At 29.2% G+C, this 27,240-nt stretch overlaps 1 protein-coding gene across 3 annotated transcripts in view; it reads left to right on the top strand.

Annotated features, from left to right (window-relative positions):
• Positions 1-27,240, top strand: part of zfh2 (Zn finger homeodomain 2) — a 140,856-nt gene that overhangs the window by 60,258 nt on the left and 53,358 nt on the right. For 2 of the 3 annotated variants that reach the window (XM_065514745.1, XM_065514744.1), the window contains exon 2: positions 7,010-7,075. The exons of the other annotated variant lie outside the window; for it this stretch is intronic. In XM_065514745.1, coding sequence (XP_065370817.1) covers positions 7,067-7,075 — 9 coding nt within the window. In that variant the 5' untranslated portion in view covers positions 7,010-7,066. The remainder of the gene's footprint in view (positions 1-7,009; positions 7,076-27,240) is intronic. 3 annotated transcript variants of the gene reach the window in all.

The following is a 27,240-nucleotide window of genomic DNA, read 5'->3' as shown; positions in this document are numbered from 1 at the left end:
AGATTTTCTTATCGGACTTTGAACCAAAGGGAGGCACCTGTGATAAATTTTATTTAAAAATATACACTGACAGGCAGTTTTGAGGATTACACAATTTATCTCAAACTAAAGGTAGGATCACACGATTGCCGCAATGCACCAATTATTGGTCTATTTTATACGTCAATCGTGTGATTTCACAACTTATTGGCTCATATGTCAAACCACAACAATATTGTGCTTATTTGGCCCAATCAAATGCAACCCTGGTACGGCAATCATGTGAATGCTTGATAGGCAACATGCACCAATAAAAAAGTTAAAAATACACCAATATTTATTGTGTTCTAGTGCGGCAATCAAAGAAGACAATTAGCGCCAATATTAATTTTTGTAAATGAAATATTGTTTTTGTGAGCCACTCTCTGACCCACATGCATCTTTTAACATTTCTTTATTAATTTTTTTATATGATAATTAAGGCCGACGCAATTTTCTTTTTTTATTTAACAAATATTTTTTTCAAAAATAGATTGGTTTTACATTTATGTAAACAAAACAAAATTTAACATCTAGCACAACAGCTGTTTCTCTGAGTTGCCGTAAACTAGAACAATCGTGTGACTGAAATGCGACAATTATTGCCACTAAATCGCTTTGCGCCAATTTACGACAATCAAATTTATATAAAATGAAGCAATCATGTGACTGCAGAGAATTTGATTGGGACAATTTCTTTATTGGGCCACAATTCAGCACAATAAAATTTGTATTAAATTGGTTCATTGCGGCAATCGTGTGATCCTACCTTAATACACACTATGGTGCGGATGAATCTGAATTGGCTGACAGCCGTTTGGATTTAAATTTTAAAAATTGCAGATACTTTATCGTCTTATCGATATCGTCCTAGTATAGTTCACAGAGTTTAAATTAGAGAGGTGGAGAGTGGGTTTGTTTATGTAAGAAAATCTGAACAATTTCATAATTTTCTTATTTGCTTGTTTGTCAGAAATACTTATTTTAGAGGTATTCAAATTTAGTTTAGGTACACAGACAAACGATATCATAGCACCCCATTAAACGTTTTTGTCACCAATTCTTAATAATGTATTTTATAATATTATAACGATTTGTTATTGTTCTTAAAAGAACAACAACAGCAATGAAAAAACCTAAAAAAAGTCTGAACAAGAAAATGAAAAACTTAAATCATACACAAATAATATACATATGCATGGACAATGAACGAGTTCATCATTTATAACAAATACTTATATGTATGTACATACATATATACATAAAAAAAAACTTAAATAAATAAATGAAATGCAAATAAAAAGGTATGTTTGGGTATGCTGCTGCCATTTAACAATTGAAATTAAATCAAAAGCGGCAGCAGCAAACATTGGTACCGCACCCAAAAAAAAATATATAAAAATAAATAAATAATAACAAAAAAGATCAACTAAAAACTACAAATAAAACAAAAAAAAATTATCATTATCATCGAAAAGAAAAGAAAGAAACAAAAGCTCAGAACATTAAAAAAATCATTAAAATAACGTAAATTAAAAAAAAATATACAGAGCAGAGCATTCAGTTCGTGGTCATCATCAGTAGAATAGTACCGGTATACTACAACCTATTAACAAAGCACACACACTACAGTCACACTTATACATAAAAATAACCCAAATGACCAGGTCTAACATCGCGACGCTTCGGTTCTGAAGTAGTTATAATAGGTATTTTATTTTGACGATTAATTGTTAAATATTAATGTTCGCATTTATAATTAACTAGTTGACCGCACCGGCTTCGCCCGGTTGCATTTACTAATGTTAGTTATTCAAGTTTCTTCAACCCACATACACCTGCATGTTCTTATTTATTTACAAATAAAATATCCAAATTTGTACTGCATACTTTAGGGAGCTTTTTTATTACAGTTGACTGGACTCAAAAAAAAAAAATTAAGAGTTTTACCCGGAATTTTTTGTTTTTTTTTCTTTACAAAAGCCAAATCGCTCCAGCCATGCATGGACCATTTCATTTTTATATATAGATTTTAATTTGAACATAGTACGACCAAGAAAGGGACCAAGAAATTTGTCCGAATACCGTAACGAATGAAAAAAAAAAACATACATAGAAAAAAATTACGAGAACTCAATTGTTATATTAATTACCAAATTCGTCAATACAATTATTTTTTTAATTAAAAAGGCACCAACAATCATTTTTGTAAATACAAAAAATATATTTGTTACTCAAATTTGTTAACACCTAACAATTTTTTTAACAATTAGTTTGTAATATTGAATAACAAATTTGTTATCATTCAACTAATTCTATCTTAACAATGAGTTCGTCATATTGAACAATTTTATTGTTATTAGTTGATACATTTTTCTGTATTTTAAGACTATATACATATTTGCAATTGGTTTAAATAGATTTCTTTAAGTTTTATTTAGAATTATACAAATCAAAATATTAAATACACTTAATATAGAAAACACGATTAGTTGTGAATTGCGGGTAATGTTTATGTTATGCAAAATTCTTCATCAGTTTTAGTTTTTGGGAATTGATACATCTTGAATGTCTTCTTCAAGACATTCACATACATATGTATATACATACATATATTGAACAAAACGTTTGCAATATGGATTCTTGAATCTATTCCGAAGTAGATGACCTATTGGAGAACACTATATATTATATTTACTTACCATGCCTTGCACATTTACTAATATTTCTTTCTTTTTGTATTGATAATATTGCATGTTTATAATATGTTATTTAAATTAAATTTTTTTGACACATACATATTTTTTATTTTTCATATTTGAAATTTCCAATAAATTTTCAACTAATGAAATACATAGTTAAAAACCAACTACGAAAAATTGTTAATATGATAATTTAAAAACATATGAACATCAGAAAATATGATTCAGTTTCAACAATTTTTTTTAATTACTTTATAACTATTGTCTTTTTTTTCTATGTAGATTAATAGAAAACATTGGTAAAATGTCTAAGAAAACGAACAGATATTTGAAAAGTATCAGTTTTCCTCAAAAATAATTTTATATTTCAGATGAACGAACAATGTAAAATAGGTCTAAATTATAGTACATTTGAAAATTTTGGTTTGTTTCGAATTAGTTTTCGCATGAACAAAACGGCTCTAGAAATCGGACTCGAGATACCGAGATACAGGAGCCTATTATACGATGCTTTTGTCAATTGGGTTATGGGGTACATATTGTATTGGTAAGGTGTAGGGAATTGAGCAGTGTGTGCAAGAGTTGTGTGAGTTTTCGTACGTGAAAAAATACAATTTTTTTTGTTTGCCTGCGTATGTATGTATAGTTATTTAGCGGTAGAATCTTGTGTCTTTTAATTGTGTCTTGATTTCTGATTTCTATGCTGATTTATGATGTTTTTTTTGTCTGTTTTGTCTCCCTGTTTAGACATATTCTTTATATGTGTTTTTGTATGCTTGGTTTTGTTGTTGTTATTTGTGAAGTTTCAATAACTCAAACGAAGCGGCCGCTGCAATAAAATCAAATAAATTTTTCTCCATTAATGTTGACAGTCAGTTTCAGTGGTTATTTTTTTTTTTTGGTTTATTTAAAAATACAACCAAAAAATTCGAACGGTTTTTATTCGAATTTCGATTTCTTTTTTTGTTTGTTTTTAATCCCGCTCATTTACTATTAAAGCAAATAATTGAATTTATATGTATGTATGTATTGTAGTTCATTTGTTTGTGGACGACATGATGAAAGCAAGACAAGGAAGAGTACAAAGAAAGCCAAGAGCATACAAAAAATATCACCAAATCATACAAAAAATATCACCTAATCATACAAAAATATCACCTAATCATACATACATATACTACATATTAGGGTATTCAATTAATCGGGTTTCTGGTTTAATCGGTTAATCGAGCAAGTAATTAATCGGGGTTTAGATTTAATCGGTTAATTTTAAATTATTCGATTAACCGAATAATTTCTATTTAAATTTTAAACTGAAAATAAAACCACGAATTTTGTGTACTTATTTAAGTATTTTATAAATAAACATAAAAATAAACAAAACATAACATAACAATTCAACCAAAAAGTAAATAATTTTCTTTAGTTTTAATAAAACTCGACTTGGAAAAAACTCTCTCGCTGATTGTAGATGTTGGAGAAATCGAAAGTAAGGCATGGTAAATAATATCCAATATCTCAGTTATTTTTTTCATTTTTTCTAAGCATATAAAATCCTTCATTATAACATTGGAGTCCTTTTTGTTTTTTAAATACTTTTAATAATATCGAGTTCAAGTTCGTTTCAGTAGAGTCTCCAGTTTCGTCTATCATGTTCTCATCCGACAAATACATGTAAATTAAATATGTCAGTTGTTATACTCACTAAACACTTGTTTCTTGGATGTTCGAAAAAACATGTAATTTTACTTTGACATTTGTATTTGAATTAAAATGGAAAAATAAATACAAAACAAATTAAAGTGCAAAAAAAAGAAATTTCGGTTAATCGGTTAATCGACACATTTTAATCGGTTTATTTGTTATTTGAAAATCGGCAATTTTGAATTATTCGAACTGTTTACCGACCAAAATTAATCGGTTAACCGATTGAATACCCTAGTACATATGTATACATATGGGCAATTCCATATCATCGTACGTGACATTTGTACGCCTAAAGAGTGGAATAGATTTTGTAAAAATAAGAGTATCTGAAAAATAATTTGGTCTTTATGTTCCATTCAAAGGGTACTAGATATATTTTAAAATAATAAAAAGTTCTTTCGAAACATTGTTGTCCAACATATCGTGCGAAATAAGGGTATATCGTACGTGACATAAAACGGAACTCACTTTGAGCTACAAGTAGAAATATGCGAAAATATTCGAATCGGGAGAGACGTTATGTTTTCTTTTAATTTCTTAAACTATTTAAATAAAAACAATCTTTGGATGATTTTATAATAAATAAAATTTAATATCGTACGTGACAGATTTATCTCTTATAATAAAACAATATATATTCTGTAAATATATGTATACAAAAACAAAAAAAAGGAATAGAAAATATACATTCGGTTTCAATAAACAATTTCAGTCAAATTCATTTCATACTGGGAGCCTAGTTTTCGCCGCAATTTTAGCCTAAAACATACATAAAACATTAAACAGTTTAAACTATTATTTTTGTCTTTACAATGTTGTAATATGATGTAAATACTTTCACATAGTAACATTTTATTATTTTCTTCTATTCAAATCATCTTGAAAAAAAGGGTTTCAAGGGTTTTTGCTCGTGGTAGTCATTCTCGTGGAATTGCCCATATACATATATATATATATATGTACATCCAGAATATTACACAAAATAAAATATACTGTTGGCTCTATTAAATCTGGAGTTCCGTCAGAAAGGCTTCATTTTTGATTATTGTCTCTTAAAAAACCGGTGAAGCGGTTTCGGTTTTTGCCTCCAAAAAAAAGTGGTTAGCCGGTTTATAATAAATTTTTATTTAATATGAAAAAGGTATACTTAAATTTATTTTTATTTTTGGACGCTAATAGGAAATGTGTTAAAAATTGCGCACTAAATCTTCGGAAATTTAGCATTTTTGAATTCTTAAGGCTCTATCTTTATGCAGTTATTTTATATCTTTTACGAAATATTGTCAAATGCTTATTTTCTATAACATAAATGAATATTTTTAAAAATTTTATCAAAAAAAGGAAACCCGTGGAGTTTACAAAGTTAAAAAAGGGTTAACCGGTTTTCGGTTTTGTATACTCTAGTCCATTTATTTATATATTATTCACATCTGACATGCCATTCAATTATGAGTTTAATAATATGTATAAGGGAAGAGCTATGGCAACATTGGCCTTAACCTGTACAAAATAATTGTTGCTCTTTTTCAGGCAATCAATTATAAGTGCAGTATCAATACGTGTCATTGTAGGGTTAATTAGTTGACAAAAAGTCTATTCTTTAGAGAGGTTTTTTGAAATTAATTAATATGCGGGCGGCATACAAAAACGTATTCAACGCTTACATGTTTATGTTTACAAAAAGGTTAATTTTTTCTAAGGTTTTTATCAATAATATCTGAATCGGTAATTCGTGTGTGTCCTAGTCTTAACCTTGTTATTATTATTATCATTTGTTATTTTCTTGAAAAGCTGTTGTTTTGTTTGAAGAGATGATAGTAGAGATGAGCAATATTTCCATATCTGTTATTTAATCAACGTGATTGAAAAATCACTGATAACAACTGTTACTAAATATAGCAAGTAACAGGTACATTTAAGTCGTTCTTCCATATTTTTCACAAAACTGTTAAATTTCGTTCTTTCACATTTTTTAACATGTGTACTGTTAATTCATAGTTATAGGAGAGTCTTTCCTAAACGGTGTATAAAATGAAATGTTACGTAAAATATCAGTTCTATTAAAAATTAATTATGTTATTTTCCTATTAACAAACGTTTTTAAATCAGCAATTATTAGTTTTTGGTCGGTTAAGCCGACTCGGCGATAGGAGACCAGCCATTGAGCCTTGTGGGATGGTTCTACATCAGGGAGTGCAATTATTCCAATTATTAATTGTTATGTCGTATTTAAGGTAATTTTTAATTCTACTTCCACAAAGTTTTTCAATTGAAATAAGTGTTTGAATTGAAATAATATTACTTTTGTTCTAGATGTCGTCTATTAACACAAACATTTTAAACTCAATTATTTCGAAATGGCAAAAAATGTATACACCATTGTTTTATTAAGGGGACGATATTTGTTTATTTTTAAAATTTTCTGAATGTTTTAAATAATTTTTGAGAAAACAATAGAAATATGGGAAAACCTCGGCCAGAAATTCTGATTTTTATTTCAGAACAAAACTGGAGTGAACAAAATCAAAATATTTTGGGTTATACCTTTCACTAATCATTTTCTTTGGTTTTTATCATTGCAGTTACTATATGCAATAATGCATGCGGAAATGCTCCATTAATATCATCACATTCTTTTAATGACTTTGGTAAGTTTTGTTATCCCAACACATATTCATTAATTTTTATATATTAATGAAGTTCTGCATACCTACGTGAGACATGGTTTTTTTTCTGAACTGAGGTTGTGACACATAATATTAAACTGCAACATTGAACATTTGAATAAAATCGTTAAAGTTTGGAAAATTTACTTTTCTTAGTTTTTGCTAACATTTTGTTATACAATACATATTAATTTTCGCTTTTAGTAAGGTAAAATGACGATTGTTTATATCAAGTACTACTGCTTGAAATTTTAATAAAAAAAAACACTTTAAAAAACATCCTAATTCTTCATAAACACTACAAATTGTTTATTGTTTTAAAGTAAAGCTTTAATTGTTTTTAAATATGTTTTCAATTAAAACTATTAATTGGCTCAATTAGTGATATATTGATATGTATGTAAAGTAAACTGGAGATAAATTAAACGACTTTAATTGGAAATTACTTGTTTTGTTGTCTTTGTCTTTCCACCAACAGATTTGAAAATCATTTACTGCCATTGGCAAACGAATATTGTAATACAAATTTTCAATACATACTTCCATGTGTATTAAGTTGCAAGATCTCTTACACTAACTTATATTAGAAAGCAAGGATTAAAATTAAAAAGCCTGCTGAGATAAGTGGACAATTTTAAATTACCCGAAACTAAAATTTTTTTAAAAATTTACCTCCTCCATTTTTGAAATAACGGTATACATATCTCGAAAACAAGAGCCAACCTAGCACCACTGGATTCAACGTACTCGAATTAGTTTAATCCGCCGGGTGCTCCGCTTGAGCACAGTGTTGTCAATGAGTTATTTAAGTCATTACTCGTAACTAGTTTTTATGATATAAAAGTAATGTTTGCAATATTTGTAAGCCGAATTTAGTATTTCAATTCATTACATGGTACAGGTAAGCCTCCATTTACGCGGTACTTTATTTACGTGAATTCGGTGTAATGCGGACTCAAATTAGCAACCATTTTTTCAAATACGCGACTTTTTTTACACGATTTTTATATAACGCGGATTTCTTTTTTGAAAACTTCATTAATTTTTATGAATTTTTTGTTATGTTTTGAGATGTACAACGTATCACACGCATAAAAGCACGTACTTTATATTCAGTCCTGGTGTTTTAATTTTTATTTTTGGTATAATAAACAGTTTAAATATTTAAAGTGAATTAAATTCGTTCTGTAATAAAATTGCATTCTGTTGCATGTTACACTTGTGTCTTAAATAATTTATAAATACTTAATTTTTCATTGTTAAATCATAAATTTTATTGTTTACAAACACATATACAATAATTATTAATTATCATTAAAATTACACTCAACTGGAATTACATTTCTTCGTAAATAAACATTTGATCTGCTGAATATAATCTGTCAATTTTATCAGTGCTGCCATATCTACCATTAGTCAGCGTTGTATTCTTTAACAATAATCGGTATTATCGACATACACTTAAAGAAATTACTATGGCAGATAAATTTAAATGTCTCAACAAAAGCTGTACTTTATCAGGTGATGATGAAAGAATGGTGGTTTGTTGGCTTTGTCATGGCATGTGTCATTTTAAGTGCAGTGGATTGACCGGTTTGGTTGCTGAAGCAGTGTGTAAAACTAAAGGTTTACATTGGTGTTGCAATGCCTGTCAAAAAATTGGTGTCGAATATTATCGTTTTTATCAAAGCACTAAAAATACATTTCAAAATATTCAAAATAAATTATCTGCACTGTCCAGTGAGATAGCAGCTTATGGTAATCTATATGAAGAATTTAAACAATTAAATTGTCTAAATTCTCCACCGCAATCTTCTCCTAAGCGCCGAAAATCATCAAGAACCAAAAATAAAACAAACGCTTCTCAAAGTCCTGGTGCTTCTGTTGTTTCCAATGTTGTTGTTTCCGATTCAATTACACCAAGTACATCAACGAGTAACCCCGAAAACTATGCTACAATGTTGAATACTATATCGGATTCAGAATATTCACATATGCAAACTACCGCTACATTTGTTAATTATGATAATATTGCTGGTACTTCAAATGCTGCTACAAATCAAATTTCAAATACTGGCTTAAAAATTATTCCGCCTAATAAATCAATTTTTATATCCCGTTTCGCATCTGATACTACTGTTGAACAAATACATTTTTACATAAAATCAAAATTGAATTTTGAAGCTGACTTTACCACATATAAATTTTCGTATGCACAACCTAGGAGGATTACATCTTTCAAACTCAATGTTCCCCACGATCTTTATGAACAAATAGTAAATCCTAATTTCTGGCCTGCAAATACTTTGGTACGTGAATATGAATTTAAAGATAATCCAAGAAAACATAACATTGCTGTACTTCCGTCTGGTCACCGATTAAATGATAATTCAAACTCCAACATTTCAAAAAACTGAATTGTGAACTTATTGATCGATTAACCTTTATTTATCAGAATGTTCGAGGCTTAAACACTAAAATATCAAACCTTCTTATAAATAGTTATGATTTTACTTATGATGTTATTGTTTTTACTGAAACATGGCTGAAAGACAACGTATTCAATTCTGAACTTCTCTGCAATAAATATCAGATCTACAGATATAATAGAAATGATCGAAACGGCGGTGGTGTTTTAATTGCAGTTTCATGCCATTTTGCCTCTGAATCAATTTCGTCCTGCTCTTCAGAAAATATTGAATTCATTAGTGTAATGATAAAACTGAAAAATAATAAAATCTACCTCACCTGTTCATACATACCTCCTAATTCTAATGAACTAGTATATAAACAACATGTAAATGCCATAAAAATGATTGCTGATCTTGTTGAAACAGATGATGCTTTTTTTGTTTTTGGTGATTTCAATCTGCCCTCTATTTCCTGGACAAAGTTACCTGATGCTCCTAACTTAATTCCAACAAAATCTAAAAACTTTGATGATGATTTTTTAAATAATATATTCGATATTTGCCTTTATCAACTAAATAACGTTTTTAATGAATTTGGAAAATTATTAGATTTGTCATTTGTAAACGATACATGCAATTGTGTAATTTCTCGCTCAGATCCTGTTACTTTACCGGAAGATAGATTTCACCCCACATTCGAACTTGTTTTTACATTGCCTCTTGCACATAAATCCGCAACTCAAATAAACCACGAGAAAGTTTATAATTTTAAACAAACAAATTACGTTAAATTAAATGAGTTAATATCTAATACCAATTGGAATGATTTACTGTGTGTCCCATACTTAAACAATTCAACTTTGGATGACATGGCTGACATTTTTTACAATAAAATATATTCATTCATGGATGAATGCACTCCAAAACACAGTTTTTACCAACACACTGGTCCTCCTTGGAATTCTAAACATTTAACTAAACTAAAGAATTTAAAGAATAAATATTATAAAAAATTTAAAAAATCTGGCTCTCTCGTAGATTATGGTAAATACTCAGTTTCTCGTGCTGAATACAATACTCTCAACAATTTCCTTTATAATAAATATTTACTTAAAATGAAAAATGATTTTAAACTTAACTCTAAAGCGTTTTACAACTTTGTCAACTCTAAAAGAAAGACAAATGGATATCCTTCTGTAATGAAATTCAACAATTGTGAATCTTCCGATGACGTTAACGTATGTAATATGTTTGCTGATTTTTTTGCTAGTACATATTCGGATGCACAATATGTCTCTGATAGTTACCCCTACTCATTATACACTAACCGTGATATAGCGTTCCCGTATATTGACTCTGTTGATTTATTGGAAAGTTTAAATAAACTAAAAATTTCGTATAATTATGGTCCTGATGGTGTTCCAAGCTGCATCTTACATTATTGTGCTCAATCGTTGGTAAAACCATTAATAATGTTGTTCAACACATCCATTAAATATGGCTATTTTCCTAAAATTTGGAAGTCTTCTTACATTATTCCGTTATTTAAATCCGGTAATAAATCTGATATCTCCAATTATAGAGGCATTGCTAAACTCAGTGCAATTCCTAAGATTTTTGAGAATTTTATCACTGATTACATGTACCATCAATCATCATCTATTCTGTCATCGTGTCAACACGGATTTCGGAAAGGTTGTTCTACTACAACGAATGTCCTTCATCTTACAACACATGTAAACCAAGGCTTTGTCCAAAGAAAACAAACTGATGCCGTATATACCGATTTTAGTAAAGCTTTTGATAAAGTAAATCACAACCTTCTTTTTATTAAGCTGGACCTTCTGGGTTTAACATCTCGCAGCCTAAACTGGATAAAATCGTATCTTTTGGATAGAACTCAATGTGTTAAATTCAATAATAAATACTCCAAAAATATTTTGGTTACTTCTGGTGTACCTCAAGGGAGCCACCTTGGTCCTATTCTCTTCTCCCTGTTCATCAATGACCTTCCGGATGTTTTAAATTTTTGCAGCATTCTAATGTATGCGGATGATGTCAAAATCTTTTTGAGCTTCTCTCAATATGTGGATCATTTTTATCTCCAATCCGATCTCAACAATTTCTTTTTTTGGTGCAGTCAAAACCTAATGGAATTAAATTTAAAAAAATGTAAACTTATGCGCTTTTCTAGAAGTAATTATATTCCAGCCAACTATACTTTGGGCAATTATCAGCTTGATTCTGTTGAAAATTTTCTTGATCTTGGAATTTTATTAGACCATAAATTAAACTTTGTTTCGCATATTACTATGACAATAAATAAAGCCAGAGGTGTACTTGCATTTATAAAACGTTGGGCTAAGGAATTTAGCGACCCCTACATCACAAAACAACTTTACATCTCTTTAGTAAGACCTATATTGGAATATGGCTCTGTTATCTGGGATCCTTATTACAACATTCATATTCAGCGAATAGAATCTGTACAAAAACAATTCTTACTCTTCTGTTTACGTGGTTTACGTTGGAATCCTGAAATAAACCTTCCATCATACATTGATAGACTTAAGTTAATAAAATTGCCTACATTACACAGTAGAAGAACTATGCTTAATGTAACATTTATGATCAATATAATTAATGGTGAAGTCTGCTCCGAATTCCTTGTAAATAATGTTACTTTCAACGTCCCTCAACGATTGTCACGTCATTTCAAGCCACTGTATGTCAAAAACGTTAGAACTAACTACGCTCAAGCTGATGCAATAAGGAGATTATACTGCGAATTCAATAATCTTTATCATCTAATTGATTTTTCTCTTAAAACAAGTGTAATTAAATATAACATTATTCGTTTTTTAAATGATTAATTATTTGTTGTACTTTTTGTAAATTCATTGTAATTATATACTATATATTTTCATAATAGTCTGTAAGGATTTAATCCATTGACTTAAATAAATAAATAAATAAAATCTCTTTTATGTATTAGAATCACCCCTATCGCGAATCAATATTTCACATGAAATATTTTCCCTTTTCCTTTTTTCGATCATCAACTTTGTTCACGTGAAAAAATTCCCCTTGTTGTGAAATTTTTAGATGGAATTTTGTAAACAATAAACTGCTGTTACGAACAAAATCAACTATTGTGAATGTAAAGTTAATCGTGATATTCCCGATAGCAATTTTCCATTCGAGGGAAATGAATATTTCATGGGAACAAAATTTCACATGTTATTGCCGATAGGGGTGAATATTTTGTTTTTTTAATTAACATTTTTTCCATAATTTTCGTTAAGAAATAATTTTTTTAGTTGAGTTTTTTTTACATTACTTTTGTTTTAAGTAAGTTTTTAAACGTACAAATAAAATAAGTTTACTTAAAGTATATATCGTCGCCTTATTTCCGCTTTCATTTAAGGTGACTGTATCTCCTTTGGGTCAAAATGACCCAAAAACTGTATTATCGCCAAAATTCGGGAAAAATGCAAATTTTTCAGTTTTTGTAAAAATTTTGCTACTAAATAAATACTTTTGCAATTGAATGCAAAATGGTAAAGTTATTACATATTCGCCAGACCATTAACGTGTTTCAATCCACTTGAACAAGAAATTTAGGAAAAAAAATTAAAATATTTCGAGAAAAATTAAAATAAAAGCTAATTTTTTTTTTAAATATATCCGTATTTACTTGTGTATGAGTTTTTGTCTTCGTAGGATACCGTTAACCTATTCGCAGGTATGACCAAAAAAAAATTATTTTTTTTTAACGGCTGTTTCGAATCTCCATTTTTAAATGTTTAAAAATTTTGTTAAACAAATTTCAGAATTTTTCGATCATCACATTTGGATTTATTGAGATCATAATAGGGAATAAAAAGATGAAAAATTTATATCAATACCTCTTACAGTTTTTCCGTACCTGCGATTTAAATTTTGCGATTTTCAAGAAAAACTAATTTTTTGTCCATATTTTGGCGAATGAGCCCAATTTCCTTACTGTTATACATTTTAAGTAAAACCTATTCATAATTTTATAGTCCTGGTAATTTTAAATATGGTCTAAAAGTTTTACTAAAATCGGAAAACGTTAACCTTTAAATCGTAAAGGTCAAAGATCAAATTTTTCAATATGTGGAATTTCTAATGAAAAGATAGCGAAATGTTATATATTTTGGGCCGATTTTAATGAAACTTGAGGAAAAATTTGCGATAATACAGTTTTTGGGTCATTTTGACCCAAAGGAGATACAGGGTCTATTTCCAAAAATTTTTTTTAATGTAATATTCATTAATATAATTAAATCTACATATTTCTATTTCTATATATGTATATATATACATATATCTATTTATTTCATATAAATAGTAAAATTTAGCATATATCTGAACTTTGACCTCGATGCGCGTGCAGAAATCGTTGTCCGATTTGGCCCTAATTTTCAGCACTTAACTTTTAGGCCTAGTGTCACAATATTCCACCCGGCACTCTTTGAAATCTAAAAAAAAAATCGGCTGTCACTCTAATGTGCATATGTGTTTTCTATTTAACGCGATTTATAGGTCTCAATTTCTTTATTGTTATGTGACTGATGTATTGTTTTACGCGAAATCAAAAATGATTGGCCCACAAAAGCATTTTGTTCTAAATTAGAACCTCGTTTTACGCGAATTTGATTTACACGCTATTTTTTGGGCCCAACAAACCACGTAAATGGAGGCCTACCTGTATATTGAAACGTAAATGTATTGTTAACGTAAATCTGTGTTGCTGCAAATCATATGTAGAACTATTATCCTGTTATACTCGTAGCTTTCTGAGTCTATAATATAATAATGCGTAAATTTTTATATTCAATAAAAAAAAATTAAAATTGTTTGTTAAATATGAACTGATTTTTCCCAGCCTGATCTACATTGTATAGAAAAATTTACCAACTACATACTATAATTAAAAAAATCTTCATGGAAACAATTTGAAAATAATTAGCATATTTTTTTGTAATTTTCAGTTTCAACATTTTTATTTTTAGTTTCTGCCAAGAAAAAATTGATGTTTTTTTTATTATTATTTTTACTCACTTTGTGTTTTGTTGCACCCACGTAAAAATTCCTTGCAAAAACGTCACAATCAAAGAAGGGAAAAAACTACGTTGAAAAGAAAAGCCACAAAATGTAAATCAGACTTGAGTAAAGTTCTTAAGCAGTCATATACAACCAACGGACCCTGAATAAACTTAATAAATTAATATTTATTTATTTATACAAATTTAAGTTTTATTTAGCAAAAATCGGGATGTGGATTCTATTCGAGCGTGATATATTTGTGGGGTTGCAGTTGTAAGGAGTGAGTTGGCACTAACTGCAAGCTTTAATTACTGAGAGCATTTAAGTCCACTGATGTACGAATAGAAATCAGCAAGATTGGCCAGATCTGTTCTAAAAGTCATTTGCCTAAAAATTCATTTAAAGTTACCAACAAACCAAACCAATCAACCAGTCAGCCAGCCATCCAGCCAACTTGTGCGACAGACAATCAACTCAGTCAGGCAGGCAGGCAAACATGCTGCTTGGCTGGCTGGCTGGCAGGCTTTTGGCTGCGTAATAATTGTTGTGTCGCTATTATGGATTTTAACACGACCTACGCGCGTTATAATTCTTTTACATTCACGTAAAAACTACAGTCATATCTTTTTGGCATTAATGGATTTTTTGTTATTGGTTATTGTTGTATGTGTGTTTGTTTGTTTGTTTGTAGCAATTGCAACAATGCAATATACATGTGTTCGGAAAAAAATAAACAAAAACAAAATCAAAACAAAATAAATAAAACTTGGCAATATTATGATCATCAACATTATTGACTTTGAACTTAATGGGTCATTGATCTGTTTTGAATTTTCATTTTTTCTTATGCATTTGTTACGTTATAGATTGTAGGCGTTGGTAAATATTTTTATTTTTGTGCATTTTATATTACACAGAAAGAATTAAATTTCTGAATCAATAAAGAAATTTACACAATCAAAAAATTAAAAAAAAAATTATTAAATAAAAAATTTAGCAAATTTTCTAGAATTTGCTAATTTTTTCTAGTCTCAAGTAATTTTATAATAAAATAAAATACTATATTTATCTTCCTACACCCAGCGAAAAAATGAACATATCCGTGTACAATTTGACACCATTCGGTGTCAATAGTGTATCAACCCCGTATGTGTACAAATTGTACACGAACGGTGTCAATTTGACAACGAAAAAATTACACCATTCCGTTGCCGAATTGACACCATCCGTTGTCGATTTAACAACGTTCGTGTAAGATTTTATAACAGACCTTTGACAATTTGTCACCGTTCGTGTACGATTTGACACCAGACCGTTGTCAATTTGACACTATAAGTTGTCGACTTGATACCGTTCTTTTCTATTTTTTTGGTAATTAATATAAATAACAATTTCTTTATTTTTTACATTTTTTTTAATACAATACATATAAATACTTAAATATAAAATAAATATAAAAACTATAAGTTTCCATTTTGAGTTGTATGTTGTCACTGGATTCGGTGGTCTTCATCTGCATCAACACAACTTCGCAATCAAACACAATTAAACTTTCTTTCATATTTTGGTTTTTAAACCATTTATTTGCATCATCATTACCCTTTATTATTTATTAAAAATTTTTAATGTAAATAAAATTAAAACACACTGCGTCGCGTAAGAAAGAAAGTGACAACGTATGGTGTCAAAATGACACCAACCGTTGTTGATTTTGCAACGTCGTTTTTCCCTCAGTATAAGATTTACAAATGTTGTGAATTTAATTTCTGTCTAACCACAATAACGTTTTGCCAGTCCTATCTGCCAACAAAAAAACTCAAATTTTATACATCATTTCCAAAACTCCAGTTTTTTAAATTTTGTTAAACAAATTCTTAAAATTTAAGAATTTCTGTTTATGATATTATTAACATTTTATACGAGAATAAAAGCCAAAAATAATTGTATCAACACCTGTCATAATTTCAACTCCGATTTGCGTCGTTGGGGACGCTTTCGGTTTTAACCGAAACCGCGGTTTTCAAGGCTATTTTCAACTATTTTCTTTAGAAAAATTCAGACATAACCGTGAACAAACAGGATTTTAGATCCTGACGATTCACCAATTTCTTTAAAGTCAAATCGATGTAAAGGTATCATTGGACTTGTCTAATTTTTTTTTTTAAATTGTATTACAAAGCAGCCTGTTCTCTTTGTGGTAGTATAAACAGAGAACATTCTAATCAGGGACCGTAATATAGGTCAACGGAGACCTATACTGTTATATACCAATATATTCGTATTGACGCGCTCTTTCAGAATCTATGGTGATATTAAAAAAATTATCTCAACTCCACAGTTGACAGTTATTTTTCAACGTAAAAATAAAAGTTCGCATGGAACGTCATAAAAACAACTCATTTGAAGAGTTTTATTTTTTCCGTCATAAAAAAAACTCATTTGAGGAGTTTTATTTTTATAAAATAAAACTCTTTTCGTTTATTTTCTACTTTTTTAGTATCTTTCTTTATTGAGCAGGGATTGCCAAAACTAAAACTGTCATTGTATTGGTGAGAGAGCTACCCAGCAAACATAATGTCAAACACTTAAAATAAGAACAAAATAAAGAATGTTTAGATTTAGAATTTTTGCCATTTATTAAATGAATGTAATTTAAATTTTAAGGAAATAAAAGAATATAAATTATACGGCCGAAATTCTCTAAAAATTTTTATTTATTTTATTTATTTATTGATTTTGTTGGTTTGTGTTCAATTGCAATTGAAACGCGTGTGTTTGCTATGCTTCGTCCAAAAACCAACCAACAACAATGCTTAATGAATTTCTGAAAAAAATGAGACATTGTTATGCTCTTTTAAAGAGAATAAGAATATGTGTGTTGTTCGTCTGCACAATTGTGCTATGAAATTACAATCTCTGCATTAGACTGACAATCGGTTGTAATGCAAAAAATGTTTGTTAAAATTTTGAAGAGTGCCGGGTGGAATATTGTGAAGTTAAGTGATGAAAATTTCCATTTTTGGCCTGTTATTCTAGACTTTATGCGCAATTATTCACAGGCAACTGATCGTATTCGATGTTTATAGGTTGTTGCACACACAAAATTATTGTTTTATGATTCTTGGTACATCTTGATTTATCTCTAAGACTCCTGTTGATGTTTTCTTTAGATTTTTCTAAAAAAAATTAAATGTCCTTATAAATATGATACAAACGGTATAAATTAATAATTTTGATCATATCTGCTTCAAATTCACTGTTTGTATTTTAGGGCGAATCTAAGAAATTTAGAATTAATAAGTAAACGACAAGATAAGATAAAAACTTAATATTTTTTCAGCTGTTCATATGGAGAAAATAATGTGTTAACACTGGTTTAATTGTAATTAAACCATTGATAAGCTAAAGTATAAATATTGTTTGAGCAATTTATTGGGTGTATTGAAACCAGAAAGCGAAAGAACTAAATATGCCTGCAACGAATGTGGCAGGGTGTAGAATCTGTATGACAAATACATATAAATCGCATTGTTTTTATTCCTTTTTTCATTTAAGTTTTGGTTCTGTTCTGTTTCAAAATTTCTTAAAAGAGCAAAGAAAGACTCACAGAATTCATTCGTACATGAAACTTATTAAAAACGTAAGCACGTAAGCATGCAGCTTGCAGGCGGTGTGATGTATTTAAGGTATGTATGACCATCACCAATAACAAACACGCGGCCCGCTTTGTGTTTTTTGTCTTTGTCTTGAGTTTTTTTTTTCGGGGATTGTATTTGGTTTTTTCGCGCTTTTAGTCGTCATACATTCCCAAAACAAAAAAAGAAAACAAAAGCAAAGGAATGAAAGAAAAAAAAAACAAAGAGTCCAATCAATTTTTCGGTTAATGAGTAGGGTATGCTTTTGTAATTAAACATTTATAAAGAATAATTTCAATTGAAACAAAATGAAATATGTAGGTACAAATTAATTGAACAGATACTTAAATCGAATCAGTTGAGTTAATAATGGCAAAAGTCCACATTTAAATTCATCAGCTGAAGCTAGTTAAAATTTTGTTTGATTATACACTCTCTGTGTGATCCCCGACAAAATAGCTTTACAGCTATAACTAGTTTATACGAATATGTCGCTTTCGCACGTTGAATTGTAACATCCCAGCAGTTCTAGGAGACAGTTCCGAACTAATGATTTTACCCAGCTACGTGACTACTTATTGGAATTTTTATGAAACTTAAGAAAAGTATATCTTAATGTCCTACATTTACAATAATAGCGGAATAATCGAAATTAACCCTTAAACGCTCTTGGGGCCAAACGTGTCTTTGTTTATGTAGTACATATTATGCGAGTAGTAGTCATTAAAAGCGTATTAAGCAGACCGGCGACATTTGTTTCGTTTTTGTATGATCCCTTAACAACTTCTAAACAGCATATAAATGTTGTTTTTTCGCGACGCATTTAAATTATACAAGATCTTCAAACAAGACTCTTATAAAAATCAAAACGAAACAATATAACACATATTTCACTACTAACAAACCTTCCATTGTCTTGCTGTGATGTGGTGTGTACATTAGAGTGCTCCCAAAAAAATTGAATTGCGAATTTTGACCGTCCCCCCTAGAATTGTTCTATGTTCTGTGAAATATAAGGATTATAGGATAACGTTAACTTATTTTTTTTCAGTTTTTGCAAACATTTTGTCATTAAATAATTATTTTTTAATTTTTTTTTTTATCAAAAAGAAAATTTTTTGGCGTATATCAAAATTAAATTTTTTCCGAAATCTGAAAAATTCAAATATCAGATACAAAAAGTTTTGGTAGATATTTCCAAAATTTAATAGGTTAACGTTTTGCTACGAAGACAATTCGGATATTCAAGTGACCTTAGACTCGTGGATGGCCTGGATAATTTTATTTTATACTAGTTGATCGCCCCGGCTTCGCCCGGTAGCGTTTACTAATGTTAGTTCTTTAAGTTTCTCCAACCCACGCACACCAGCCTGTTCTTATTTATTTGCAAATAAAATATCTAAATTTGTGCTGCATACTTTAGGGGTATTTTTTTATTATATATGTATATAATGCCAACATTTTTGCGCAAAAAACTGTAAATGCATCTCCAAAATTCAGAATCTTTGCGGCATAAGGGGGGACGGTCAATATTTTTTAATTACATTTTGTTGGGGCACTCTAATGTACACACCACATCACAGTAAGACAATGGAAGGTTTGTTGGTAGTGAGTTACATTGTTTCGTTTTGATTTTTAAGGGTCTTTTTTTAAATAAAAAAGAAGATCTTGTATAATTTAAGTGCGTCGTTTAAAAACAGCATTTATATGCTGTTTAGAAGCTATTTAAGGGATCAAACAGAACAAAAAATAAAAACAATAAAACAAATGTAGGTCTGCTTAATACGCATTCAATGATACAACTCGTATAATACCACATAAACAAACACACGTTTAATCTACAAAGATCGTTACAAAATTTAAAAATAAAATATTATGGAAATTAAGCTGCAATGTTAGAATATATGTATGTATGATACTCACAATTCAGTGGTGGACTGTATGAAAATATCTCGCATTTAATACAGTTTTATGTACAAGTAAATCAACCAAATATACTAGAATTGTCAATTATGCGAACTTTCATTTGGAACTTTAATGTGTTTCATTAAAAATCAGCACAACATGCTTCTTAAGAAATTGTCAAAAATTAAGAATAAACATGAATAAATTCTGAATACAGCCAGCCGAATTTTTTCAAGCTAATTTCAGTCGTAACTTTTAGCATACCATCTCTCTTTCTATATCATTTACTCTCTACCTCTTTGTTTGCTCTAATTCAGGGATGGAAAATAAAAATTATGTTCGTTATGAAAAATAATATTTAAAATTTTGCGCAGCAAAAACATTAATACAATGAATGCTCTATCGAAATAACTGTACATAAATAAGGGAAATATATTTTCTATTGATATAAAAAATATAAATTTTTAAAGATACACACAGTTACTAAAGTATACGTACGATCGACTTTTTGAGCTTTTTTTAAAAAATCTATATATTTAAAAATACAAGGCCTGACTCATTCATTCACTCACTCATTAACTGGCTCATCAGTCATGATTGAGTGAGTGAATGAATGAGTATGCTTAAGTAACTGTGTGTATATACACACTCCTGTAAGATTTGCCGTTTTATCGACAATTTCTCGAATTTTCATAAATATGTTGATTATGCGACAATCCTGATAAAATATTTGTCCCTAAGCCCCTTCAGACTAATTCGAGTAGGCTAAGTTCAGTGGTGCTAACCGTTGTTTTAGGTTAGCTCTTGTTTCCGAGATATAACGTTCAAGTCCCCATAGAATATTGTACTCACTACTACTGTTAAACACAATATTCTATAATAAAATACTGTTATACAGAAATTTTTTTTACATAAATTTTCGTATAGATGGCTTCAGATTTACTGCAATGAGTGTGGTGCAGTTAATGTGCCCAAAAAACCGGCAAATTTAAAAAACCGGTTTCGGTCTAACCGAAAAAATGTGTTTTTGAAAAAACCGGTTTCGATTATTGTCTTTTTTTATTTAAAAAAAAACAAACACAAACTGCGAAGCGTTTTGCTTGTCTGCAGATACACCCAGAGTCTCTGACGAGAATCGAACCCGCAACCCTCAGATTAATAGTCCAGCACACGACTGGTCTATCGGGGTACCCAAAAAAAAACCGGTTACGCAGTTTCGGCTTTTGTCTTCAAAAAAAAAACCGGTTAACCGGTTTATATTAAATTTTTATTTAATGGAAATTTAGCATTTTTTAATTCTTTATGCAATTATTTTATATGTTTTACGAAATGTTGTCAAATGCTAAAATTTTCTATAAAATAAATCAATATTTTTAAAAATGGTATCAAAGTTTTTCATAAATATGTTTGAATGAGCTTTAGAAAATATATTTCATTAGAATCGGTTAACCGTCATACAAAAACCGGTTTGTCAAAAAACCGAAACCGGTGGAGCTTACAAAGATGAAAAAACCGGTTGACCGGTTTTCGGTTTCGGGTTTCGATACTCTAGGTGCAGTGCAATTAAAACAAAGACAAATAAGATTAACACGACATGAACTAACATGCTTCTATCGTAAACAGCAAATCATTATGTACATTTTTCTTTTTAATTTAAATCGTTTGAGAGTAACATATTAAATATGAATATGAAATAGTTTAAAAAAAGACAATAATATCAAATTTTCCATGCCTGGTCTAATTCAATTAAGTGTATATAACAGGCAACAACAAAATAATATATAAAAAAACAACAACCGCATGATAGCAGCATATGTTTCTGCTGCTATGCTGTGTACAAATTCAAAAAGAATAATAATTTGACCACTTTTTGTAGATCCTTGGGAAACACATATGACCCCTAACTCAATACATACTAGGGTATTCAAACAAACCGTTAATCGGTTAACCGATTAATTTTGGACGGTTAACTGTTCGAATAAATTAAAATGGCCGATTTTCAAATAACAAATAAACCGATTAATTTGTTTCAATTAACCGATTAACCGAAATTCCTTTTTTTTGCACTTTGACATATTTGTTAGTAATTATTTTTCCAATTCAATTCAATTACAAATTTCAAATTAAAATTATATATTTTTTCGAACATCCAAGAAAAATGCTTAGTGAAATAACAACTGACATATTTAATTTACATGTATTTAAAACTTTGTTTGCATTTACATGTACAGAACTTAACGAAAGATACTAAACGAAATGAAACTAGCAAAACTATTCAATCTAAAACAATCCAAAAAGGACAAAAAAACAGAGATATTGAATATTCTTAATCATGCTTTCGATTTCTCCAACATCTACAATCAGCGAGAGAGTTTGGAACAAAAACACAAAACTTGTGGTTGTATTTTCAATTTAAAATTAAAATAGATATTATTCGGTTAATCGAATAATTTTAAATTAACCGATAATTAACCGAATAAATCTAAACCCCTATTAATTATTTGCTCGGTTAACCGATTAAACCAGAAACCCGATTAATTAAATACCCTAATACATACACAACTGCGTCAGTCGTCCGGATCGAAGTATTCTTACACAATGAGTACGTACTAGGGTATTCAATCGATTAACCGTTAATCGATTAATTTTTGACGCTTAACTGTTCGAATAATTTAAAATTGCCGATTTTCGAATAACAAATAAACCGATTAATTTGTGTCGATGAACCGATGAACCGATTAACCGAAATTCCTTTTTTTTGCACTTTAACATACATATTTTTTTGTATTTATTTTTTCGTTTCAATGAAAAAATATGTAATTTCAAATTAAAATTACATATTTTTTCGAACATTCAAGAAACATGTTTAGTGAGTATAAAAACTGACATATTTAATTTACATGGATTTAAAACTTTGTTTGTATTTACATGTATAGACGAAATTTTATTAGAAAAGAGTTTTTTATCAGAACTTAACGAAACTATTAAAAGTATTCAATATCTAAAACAATCCAAAAAGGACTCCAATGGTATAACTAAAAAAGAGCTGATATATTGGATATTCTTTATCATGATTTCGATTTCTCCAAGTCAAGTTTTATTAAAAAAAATAGTTTTAAGGGAACACATTTAAATTATATTCTTTTTTTAAAAGATTCATGGCTATTCCTGTTCTCACTTTCACCATTCACCCTATTTTTGAAAGCATAATTACAACAATATAATATAAAATAAAATTTCGAAAATTATATAATTAAGGTTAAACAAATTACGTGTAAACATTTCTAATAAGAAATTCTGAGAAAATTAGATACCATTGTTGTAATTGTGCTTTCAAATATAAGGTGAATGGTGAAAGTGAGAACAGGAATAACCCTGATTATTTCAGAAGTTTTCAATAAAACCCTAAAAAAAACTCACATGTGTATGCAAAAAGTATCTCAAATACCATATTTGCTATTATTTTTTGGTTGAATTGTTATGTTTTGTTTTTTAATGTATTTGTACACAAAATTCGTAGTTGTATTTTCAATTTAAAATTAAAATAGAAATTATTCGGTTAATCGAGTAATTTTAAATTAACCGATTATTAACCGAATAATTCTAAACCACGATTAATTATTTGCTCGATTAACCGATTAAACCAGAAACCCGATTAATTGAATACCCTAGTACGTACCCTGCCAGTATTTGGATGAGTACCTATTTGCGACAAATGTGACTACTGCGGTAAAAGGATGATTTCAGTAAATTTTGCAACAACAAAATACATCAATATCGTACATTGATCTTCGGTTTGTTACTTCTTCATTACTACCAGAAGTTGCTAGAAGCTCTTGTAAATTATGTGTGTGAAGATAAATATGCCCAGTTAAATACGTTTTTGAAAAAATATCGCATGCGATAAAAATGTACTCGAAATATAAAAAATAGTCATATTTGCTTAAAATTTCGCATAAATAAGTTTGCTGAGTGATGTGGACAAAAATATAAAATTCTTTGAAATCGGATGGAAAACAAAAAAATGGCACGTGTTTAAAAATTTTACATGTCGAAGGTGCCCTACTTTGAGCCCCCATAGCGCCGGCCCTGGTTTATTTGTAGGGCCCATTTTAATAACTTAAACTCGAATACTCCTTGGTTACGCCCAATTCAATTCATTTTATCCCGATCGGACCAGCCGTTTAGAAATGCCAGATTTATTTCCAAAAAATTTCGATTCTGCCCCACTGTGCATTTGCGGCTTGAAACCAAATTTTATTATTTTTATTAATTACAATAAACTGTTACCATAATTTTAAAATACAAATATTTATGAGGTTAATGTTAGTTTTAACAATTGTATTTATTAAATTTGTCATTTGTACTATATTCTTTTACAAAAATACATAAAATATGTCTGTTTGTCTTCACTTGTAAGAAAGTAGAGATATTTCCATACCTGCGATTTAATCACCGTGATTGAAAAATCACTTTTTCAACATACTGTTAAATGTCGTTCTTTTATATTTCTAACAACTTTTACTGAATATGTATAGCAAGTAACCGATATTTTTAATGATGTTCGCTCACACTTTTGTACATATGTACTGTTATTTGCCTGCATATGTTTTTATTAACAGGCGTTTTTAAATCAGCAATTACATATTAGTTTTTGGTTAACATAAGAGTAGATTTAAAAGTGAATATACATATGTACGTATAATATTTACATAATGTATTCTACTTAACATTGTTGTTATTTTGCATAACATCGAGAAAACGTGATCACAGTCACTGTTTAAAACAACAGTGATTTATAAATCACGTTCACTTAGAACGCCGCTACGTTCTTCAAAAATCACGAGATTGCTCATCTCTACTAGACAGTGCGCTGCATGTTGGTGCATGTTGGTGCATGTGTTAATGCAAAAGTGTGTACATACATATGTACTCAGTTTTTCGAACTGTTACTTGCATGTGTAAACGCTTGGTTACAGAAATTCTAACTTTTTATTTATACAGTTAGTTAAATATGTATGTAATTGCAAAACCGCAAAATGTTTGCAATTATTTAAAATTTTCCGAGAATACCCGAACCCCAAACCCTAGTGTGTACGTAATAGATCTTCTTAGTTAATATGAATGTGTGTTTATTTATAATAAATGAAATACAATTATGTTAATAACGCATTATAACTATTACTACATGTTTCGATGTCAATTGTGTTTTAAAGGGTATTCATACTCGTTTAAATGCATGCATCATGTACATTGTACATGTCGTCTTACGTACACCACGCGAAATAATTCATTGTACATACATACAATATTAGCAGAATTCCAAATCAAATACCTACTTATTGAAAGCGAAAATTACAGAGAGAGAGAGTAAAAAGATTAAAATCGATTTTGATTTAGTGCGTAATATTCATCTAATAGCCCACATTATTGATCCTTATGAAATTCTAAGTCGATTTCGCTGTGTCGATCTGTCTGTCTGGCAATGTTAAGCGTGTTTGGTATTGTAAATCAGCAGCGGTTGAGTGGAAAAACATATATCTGGATCAATATGTGAAACAACCTCGAAATATATATGTATATAACTGTTGATGTTTCTTTTTAAAATTTTTAAGAAAAAAACAACAATAACCACAGAAACTTTGTTGCAGTCTAACGATATTTATATGGGTGATTTCACGTCAAGTGAACCAACTTTTAAAAAACTGAGGGGGTCAAATTTTGGCCAAACATGTGATTTTTCTCATCCATGTAACTTATTACCTATTGCTCTTAGCAAAATGTGTTCCAAATAGTTTAGATAGCTATTTCTTCAAAATGGACCATTTTTGAAAAAAAGTCAACAAAGTTTTTGATTTTGCAAAAAAAGTCAAAAATTGCATGTTTTGAGTTATAAAACATTTTTTTTGATAGATATCCCACTCGCATCCCACTAAGCGACCAAATAGGTCTTCAAGGAAAATATCTAAGCTTTATTTGAAGAAAAAAAGGGCCCATTTTGAAAAAAAAGTTAAAAAAGGTTTTGATTTCGGAAAAAAAATATTACAAATTTTTTAATTTTTTTTTTGCTCAAAAGAAAGCTTGGATATTTTCCTTTCAGACCTATTTGGTGGCTTAGTGGTATGCGAGTGGGATATCTTTCAAAATAAATGTTTTGTAACTCAAAACATGCAATTTTTCACTTTTTTTTTTTTTTTTTTCAAAATCGAACTTTTTTTTTCCAAAATGACCCTTTTTAAAATTTTTTTTTTTGCTCAAAAGAAAGCTTTGGTCAAGTCCTTTAAGATCTATTTGGTCGCTTAGTGGGATGCGAGTGTGATATATAGCAAAATAAATGTTTTGTAACTCGAGATATACAATTTTTTTATCAAAAGGGGCCCTTTTTTTAATTTTTTTTTTTGCTCAAAAGAAACCTTAGGTCTATTCCTTTAAGAGCTTTTTGTTCTCGATCGGAAGACATCGATTTTAAAAGTTGGTTCACTTGACGTGAAATCCCCCATATACATATGTATATGATTTATATACTTGCCACATTGTTCTACAAATTTTTACAATTAATGTCAATAAAATGTAATGTATACTTATAATTATTTCGTTTGGTGTATAGGGTATTTCCGAAAAACTAAATACATGCATTGACAATTATCATTGTAATTGCTGACATGCAAATAAATACTTGTGAAATATCTATACATGCAAACCGAAACAAAACAACAATAAATTCTTAAAATACACCTCTTTTTTGAACAAAATAAAAAAATAAAAAAAAAAAAATATTAAAAAGGGTTCAATTCGATATAATAGAGAGGAAATAAACTTTCGCCACTTAACCCTCTTGTGTCCATGAAATTATTACACTACGAAAAATTCAATAAATATGTACACTCAGGTCTCGTTTTATGCGGATTCAAATTTATGCGGTTTTTAAATTAACGATTTTTTTTAGGAATTTTAACAGATTTTAAAATTTTAGATGTTTTTTTTTTAAATTCTAGTGATGAAAATGACATTTTCACAATATGATGGTATGATTATATCATCTAGTGATGAAAGTGACGTTGAACCAATTCCTAAACTATGCCGACAATTATTTAGTCATTCAGATTGATCATACATATTTACA

This window comes from Calliphora vicina, chromosome X, assembly GCF_958450345.1.
Source record: "Calliphora vicina chromosome X, idCalVici1.1, whole genome shotgun sequence".
Lineage (NCBI taxonomy): Eukaryota > Metazoa > Arthropoda > Insecta > Diptera > Calliphoridae > Calliphora > Calliphora vicina.
The sequence above is the reverse complement of the archived record's forward strand: the minus strand, read 5'-3'. Positions and strand labels throughout refer to the sequence as shown.